At 47.0% G+C, this 7,645-nt stretch overlaps 1 protein-coding gene across 1 annotated transcript in view; it reads right to left on the bottom strand.

Annotated features, from left to right (window-relative positions):
- Positions 1–1,121: 1,121 nt before the first annotated feature.
- Mtrr (5-methyltetrahydrofolate-homocysteine methyltransferase reductase) overlaps positions 1,122–7,645 on the bottom strand; it is a 20,487-nt gene continuing 13,963 nt past the window's right edge. The window contains exons 9-14 of the mRNA XM_059276593.1: positions 6,753–6,795; positions 5,913–6,099; positions 4,897–5,015; positions 3,727–3,819; positions 3,466–3,645; positions 1,122–1,819 (exon numbers count right to left, since the gene is read on the bottom strand). Of these exons, the coding sequence (XP_059132576.1) occupies positions 1,675–1,819; positions 3,466–3,645; positions 3,727–3,819; positions 4,897–5,015; positions 5,913–6,099; positions 6,753–6,795 (767 nt within the window). The 3' untranslated portion in view covers positions 1,122–1,674. The remainder of the gene's footprint in view (positions 1,820–3,465; positions 3,646–3,726; positions 3,820–4,896; positions 5,016–5,912; positions 6,100–6,752; positions 6,796–7,645) is intronic.

Genomic DNA, 7,645 nt, shown 5'->3' with positions numbered 1-7,645 from the left:
TCTCAAGACACCAAACAACACTCTAAAATTCAATTACAGTTTGACTCTGACCAGCAATAATGTGGAAACCACAGGCTCCTGGCTTGGACCAACAGACTCTCTCTACTTCATATACCAACTGCAAGTCTCCAGCTGCCATATGCATGTCTGAGCCATGTTACAAATGAGTGGTGTCCAGTCTCTCTTCATGCCCAAAATTTGTCAGAACAGTTCACAGGATGCAGGAAAGCCCTTAACCACAGACAGCCTTCTAGAAAGATACAGCTCAGGCACAGACTACAGAAAGAGCTGCATGAGTTGGGGGGTGAGATGGGGAGGACCAGTCAGCCATTCCAGGTTTTCTCTGGCTACACTACTGTCCACCACTAAGGCATGCCACCAACCCAGGAGCTCCTCAAAACCTGGTTTCATTATGTAGTCTTGACTGAAGACTAGGGTCATCAGAAGTTGGGCACAGGCTGAAAATCCTGACCATGGAGCCATGTCCTGGTCCTTCTGAAGGCCGGTTCTCATCTCAAAGCTACAGAGGACCAAAAGTTTTATGTACTGACCCTATACATTCTTTCCAAATTTACTGATTGAGTAGCTTGTAACAGATCTTTAAAAACAATTGACAATTATATAAATGATAGCATGAATGACAATTATATTTTCTATTTTGAGAGTATTTTTTCTTCCTTTTTCTTGACAGATTCCTCTGGTCAAGATTCTTGCTCCAACAAGGGAAGCCAGGATGGGAGATATTTTTGGTTTTTTTTCCACATCTTAGAGACAGGTGGATCCTAAGCCAGACTAAGGCAGCTCCTAATTTACTGATAATTTCAGTTAAGAATAGATATTGAATTTTATTTAAAAATGCTCTGTATCTATTTGAAGGGTCCTGCAAAATATGGCTCTTAGTAAGGAAAATTTTATTGAAACACAATTCTACCCCTTTATGTGTTTTCTTACGGTTGCCTTCTTGCTAGACTAGCATTGGGATGGCTGTGAGAAGAACAGTGTAACAAGACTGGAATGTGCTCATGGTGTCTTCTGTGAGGGGATGTAAATGCCCCTGTGCTACAGAATTGTGACATTACAAAACATCAGGATGAAAAAGGCAGAGGAGGATTTCAAGTATATTTCTAGTAGCATAAAAACCTTTATAAGAATTACCTCAAAATTAAAATATTTTATCAGAAATATAATTTTGATAATAAATCACAATCAAATAATTATATAAACATCCCAAAAGTATGGCTTACACATGATTTAAATATTACTGTTATGAATATTCTTTGTGTATACTTCACAGAAACATAGTATGTCCACAAGTTTTCCATAATGTGCACAGGCACAGGTGAGCCATAGACTATCTGTCCTCCGGGGTGGGGGGTGGTGCTGGGGCATGTGCAATTCAAGCTGCCTCTGCACCACCACACAGTTCAGCCCTTGGTGGGCGGGGCCGCAGGTGAGGTGTGGGCGGGGCCGCAGGTGAGGTGTGGGCAGGGCCCAGGCGAGGAGTGGGCGGGGCTGCAGGCGAGGAGTGGGAGACCTCCTGTGAGGCTGCTCCAGACTCAGTGATTGTTCTCCACACAACCTCTTCCAAGAAATTTTCGAAAAATTTTAAAGTCAGCTTCAGTAAAATTGTCTTTTGGCATTTTCAGAGGGAAAAAAAAATGTCCTCCTTCCAGTTTATGACCAAACATCCTGAAGATAGCGCTTCTCTTGTTTGAACGCTGCCAATGTTTTCACCGCTTCTAGTCTGTCAACGCCAGCCTCTCTGCTTATGATTTCCACCAGGGCGTCATTCACATCGTTAGCCATGTTCTTGGCATCTCTAGAAAACAAAACAGCATGCTTTACAAAACAGGAATTTGTTTTTAACAAATCCTCCTTATTAATGAACCACACACCCAGTTCCCTCTGACCCTGCCATCTTAGCTGTGTCCTCATTTCTCAGAATGTTTCCCACAGATAGCCAGCTTCCCTCATCCTAGGCCAAGTCTTCACCCACGGTGACCACATGGCTCCACGGCTCACCACCCTCCCTAGAGCAGCCCTGGGAGGGAAGCTCGGCTCTGGCTCACCAGCCTGGCCCCTTCCCTCTCCCGGCAGCACACACAGACCTGCACTCTCTCCTCCCAAGGCTCAGTGCACAGCAAGTGACAGACCCCTCACTGAGGACAGGTCTTGGCTCCTGAAGGCAGGGGAGGCACCACCCCGTGTGTCACACACCGTGTGTCACCGTCCCTTGCTAACTCCATGTTAAGCACCTTCCGAAGCTTTCCCACAGTGGCTGCTGAGGTCAGGGAATGGACCTCACTTCTTGTACCTCCCAATGCCTGGACAGTGTAACGCACTCAGCATGTGCTCCAGAGCTGGGATGAAGACTGTAAGACAGGACTGAGGTGTCTGGAACACAGCCTGGCCTGTCACGGTTCACCCCGGGAGGCAAACTATCATCTTTCTCATTCCTCATCTTTGCCTCAACCACTGCACGGCATCGATCCCCATGGCCCAATCTCCAGGTCCTCTCTCCTCCACCTCACTTGACTCGCCAGCTGGCTTTGGACAGTTCCTCCTCCTCCTCGGTGTCCTCGGCTCCCACCTACCCACTCGTTTGATTAGTGAGGGGACTCTGAACCTTCATCTCTGAAGTCACCAGTGCTCTCTAGGAAAGTTAAGACTCAGGGACTCGGAGGGGCTATGGCAGGAGTCCGGAGATATCTGGGACATCTCCATGTTCTCAACCACCAGTTACTGGCACATCTGTGTACTGAGCTGCTTCTGCTATTCAGAGGTCAAACACTTCAGTCTCTCTGTGACCAAAATGCAACCACGGAGATCAAGAACTTCAACAAAAGCTAATGGAAACATAAACCAACACAGCGTGTGGCTTCTGCAGTGCTCTTCAGCGGAGAGCCAGAAACTACCAGGGTCATGAAATCATCTAGACAGCCAAAAATACCCTTGAAAACTTCAATCACAGCCAGGGTTTCATCTCTGGCATCACAGTTAAAAGGCCAGAGAAAAGCTTGGCTGACTGAAGACAGTAAACGCTCAGGTGTTTTAGGAGAAAAGTAAAATTTCTTATTTCAAAATTTCCTTTTATCTAGCTGAAAGTTTTAGAGTTAAGTTTTAAAATTTGTATTTTTTCCACATGGTGCCTTTGAGTTTCTGTGAGAGATACTGCCACAGAAGACACATAAAGCTTAGTTATATAAGAGTGACTGGGTGTGTGCCACCACCACCCGGTGTGATTAAGGTTTTAACAGGAATTTTCAGATGCTAAAAACATGTATCTAAAGTAAAGCACTCACCATTGCTTCCCTGAAAAGAAATTCTGGCTATTAAGTGTCTGCTGGAATTACTCACTGTGTGCTTATGAATGAGGTATGTGAACACCTAATGACTCCTACACTCCCGAGTGGACCCTCAATCATCTCAACCACAGCCACCGTGTTTCCCTGTCTGGCCACATACCCACACACGTAAATGTGGCCCTTCTCCTGAAGGAGGATCCTGGCCACCTGCTGGCTGTGACGGTGGAGGTTGTCTTGCACATACTTTGCTGGGGCCTCCTCCTCTGGTGGGGCATCTCTGGAGAAGGAGACCTTCAGGTGAGTCAAGACCCCGATCGTGAGGAAACGCCTGAGTTCCTCTCTGCAACATAATCAGCACGGTCACGGAACGGTGCTGGTTTAGAGACGACAAATCTACATGTTACAACGACGCACTCCGTACCTGAACAGATAGTCTCTGTCCTTATGTCTGCAGCCAAAAAACAGCCACATCGCTCCAAAATTTCCATTTGGGTGTTGTTCTTGGAGCTTCTCTCTAAGGCAAAACAGGAAATGTTGAGAGAATGAGCATAGGAACACATATCTCATCAGGAAATACCACCACAAACAGGTCTGTAAGATCCATCTTCAGATTGTTCAATGTGACTCACCTAAAATATCAGCATTTGCTATGTCTGGGTATTATCTGGGTTTTTATGCTACAGCACTAAGGACTGATCCTGGGCTCTTGCTCACACTAAGCAGAGGTTCTATGTGGATTATACAGCAGCCCTCTTTTAGACAGTGACTTTCTCTCAGAAGTCCACATGCTAAAGGCTTGGTTCTGAGAGAGGACCAAGTATGTGGTAGAATGTTTAAGAGGTAGAGCATATTGGGCAGCCTCTGATTAGCCAGGGATGGGACCCCAAAGGAGGTCATGGGGCCCTTGCCATGTCCTCTCTTTGGCTCCTGGCTTCAGCAATCACACACTTCAGCATTGTGCTGTCTCAGCATCAGCCCTGACAGAGGAGTCAGTGGATAGGTGAAGGACTGGAGCTCCACGGCAGACCTTGTCAGGTCCCGGGAGAAACAGTCTAGAGAGCTGACAGTAGTCTCACTGTCACCACAGGCGGTGAGTCGGGGCCTGGAGAGCAGTGCTGGAGCAAGATGAGAGAAGACAGTCATCGACTCCATACATCACTCTTCTAGAATACCCACCAGGCCCCTCTCCTCAGAGCTCCTGTGTGTGGGGCTCGCTTTAGACACCTGGTACCAGTGTATCTGTGACACTACCTGACTCAGTCAGGAGAGGGAACAGCTGCCCCGCCAGAGCATGAAGGCGTGCCTTAAATTCGTCCCTAAGTGCACATGTTACAATCCAGAGTGCAGAGGACAGAGTGACAACAAGGAGTGCCTCAGTCCAAGGGGAAGCTCCAGACCTGGAGCAGACACTGACAAACACTTTCCCCATGGTGACAAACCACTCCAGCACCTGACATTAGGTAAGAACTTTTTAAAGTACAAATTTCATGAGCAACACCCCATTACTCTAAAATGACCAAAGAACACAATGTGTGATGTTTCCACCCCTGATGACAAGGAGCACATCCCACCAACCGCAGTGAACACACACCTGTGCTGGAGGAAGCCAATGAAGGGGGCCACGCCAGTGCCTGGACCCACCATTATGATGGGGGCCGAAGGGTCATCGGGTAAGTGGAAAGAATGTGTCGCTCGAGGAGAGATGGATATCTGCAATATTGAACCAGCTTTGGTGAGTGGGACGAAAACCTAGGCAAGCATGTGAGAGCACATAACAGATGTGAGGATGCGCAAGTGCTAATTCCTCTCAGAGAAGCCTCACTAGGTTATACAGCAGTATCCGCCCTTACTAAAGCCATGAACACATCTGCCACACAGGAAGATGGAAGCTTGTTTTGCAAATACTTTCTTTTTTACTCATACTGAAAGTGTTTTTACTTAGCATACCTCTTTTCACTTCATGTGAGTTAAAAATGTGACCCAAGAAACAAGTGAATAGGAAGGCAGACAGAAGTGTAAAACACAAGCATCCCCCAAGGTAGGAAGTGTTGGAGCTGATGGCTGTGGGGAGGGGGAAGAGTCACTTTCCTTTGCATCTGTGACCACTGATATGTCCCCGTGCCCAGTGGACGGCTCCACACTCATGAGCACATGGACAGCAGTAACTGAACTAAGTTAAAATAAATGAACGAATGAACGAATGAATGAATGAAGAAGACATGAGCTGGGATGGAGATGTGATTGGGGGTGTCCTGCAGGGAGCTGGAGTCAAGGGAGGGGAGTGGACATGATCAAGATACACTGCATACATGTAGGAAAGTGTCAAGGAATAAATGTCGCCAAGCATTTTAAATGACAGACATGGTAAGATCATACAACTACCCAGGTGGGACACAGGAATAGGCGACACCACTACACACCATCCCCACCCCCCCACCCCCCACCCCCTGCCCCAGTCAAGACCAGTCACAGAAAACACATTCTATTCTACAAATACGATGAGCAACAACAGACGGACAAATGCCTGCATGTTTAACATGTGAGCACAGTATTCTAGTCAGGTGAGAGCTGAGCTCCAGCAGAGCTGAGGTCACATGATCCTAGTACCTTAGGAGCCAGGCCATCAGGACCGCCTGCATGTGAAGCCTCTGTGTTTGGCTGAAGAAATGGAGCAACCAGTGTGGCCAACCAGCCTGTGCACACCCCCTTCCGCAGTGAGGCCGCTGTGGTGTTAGACGGATACTCTACGATGTTAAAGACGAAGTGAAGCTTGTCTGGATGGAGTAGGCTCGAGCTGCAGAGACACAGGCAAGTTCTGATGATTCCATGGGGAGCTGTCACTTCAAGCCCCCTTGCCTCCCCACAGTGAGGGCTTTCAGGAAAGTTTCCAGTTCTAGCCACTCATCCTCACCATTTCAGCAAGGTTTGTGGAAAGTGAGATGCCCCAGGGCTCTTCCTTCCAGACTCCCCACTCGGTAGGTATTGATTTACTGCGGGTAAGGACAAGGGGCCAACGCACTGGGTATTGTTTATAAAGCGGACAAACTTGAAAGTGAAGAGCCCACCAAGTTCAGAATCGCCAGGACGCACGCTCACCCACCTCACCCACGTTGTATTATCGGAAATGGAGGGTGAGCTCTCCCACAAGCACACCCGGTGGCAGGGGCTGGGCCTTGGAAGGCCAGGCCAGCACTCGCCCGTGTTCCATAGCTGAACCTCCATGCCAGCTCCGCAGCTGCCCAGGGAGTGAGACCTGAACCTACTGCTTCACAAGGGGACACTGGATCGTTGGGCCCAAGCTGTCCTGGGCTCTTCAGATCCCTGTGTGCCTCGCACTGTGCTCCACACAGTAGCAGAGTGAGCAGCAACTGGCCTGCTCACTAGAGAGCTGGGAGTTCAGAGTCACAGGACTCAGGAACTGTTTATTATGTCAGTCAGTAGTCATACCTTGCACATGAGTATGGTCGAGGCTGGAGTTTGGGAAGGTGCTCTAAAAAATAAAAACAGGCAACTAACTCAGACCCACTGAAACAGGAACAAACGAAAATCCACGCCTATATTTACCTCTCACACTTAGAATATTCAAAATGACATGTTCTCATTTAAAATATTTTATAGTAAATGACCCAGTGATATACTGCTCACTCAACTCTAAAATCAGGATCCCTTTCCCCATGCTGGTCTCAGGGATGCAGACGCAAAAAACATAGCTGTAAGCGGCCTACGGTCAACAGACTCACTGCTTTCATGTGCTCACAGATCATCTGGAGCGACATGTCCCAGAGTTTGCAGATGGGAAATAAAATTAAAGCCTCAAAAATATCAAAGTCAGCTATTTTAGAAAACGTTTAGGAGCATAAGTACTTTTACTTCTTGCATTTATATACTTAATAAAAACCTATGCATCTGGTGAGAGAGAGACTTTCTCAGAAGCCCAGTGGCTTCAAAATGCACAGGGATGAACCATATTTGAATTATCTGCTTACGAATTTTGTAATTTTTATGAATAATACACTCTATTTTTAGTTTATTTGGGCAAAACTTCGAAACATTTCTTCTAGAATGGCTTAGTCTTAATAAAGCAGGAAAACAAATTTTAATAAAGAGTTCATCTTACATTTTAGATGTGTTAATTTTTCTTTAAAAAACTGGAAAATGTCAATTTTGTAGGTTCCAATGACTCACTCTATGTGGCTCTTAACCTGGATTCTGACCATGTACTAGCCTCTACCACCTCCATAATACTGCTAAGCTAGAAAGCACCAGCCAGCTGGCTTAGATAGGATGGGGGAGACGACCCTCACCCAGTGAGGAACAGAAAGTAAGACAGGCCACTCCCT

This window comes from Peromyscus eremicus, chromosome 11, assembly GCF_949786415.1.
Source record: "Peromyscus eremicus chromosome 11, PerEre_H2_v1, whole genome shotgun sequence".
Lineage (NCBI taxonomy): Eukaryota > Metazoa > Chordata > Mammalia > Rodentia > Cricetidae > Peromyscus > Peromyscus eremicus.
Note: the sequence above shows the minus strand (reverse complement) of the source record. Positions and strands in the feature narration are given on the sequence as shown.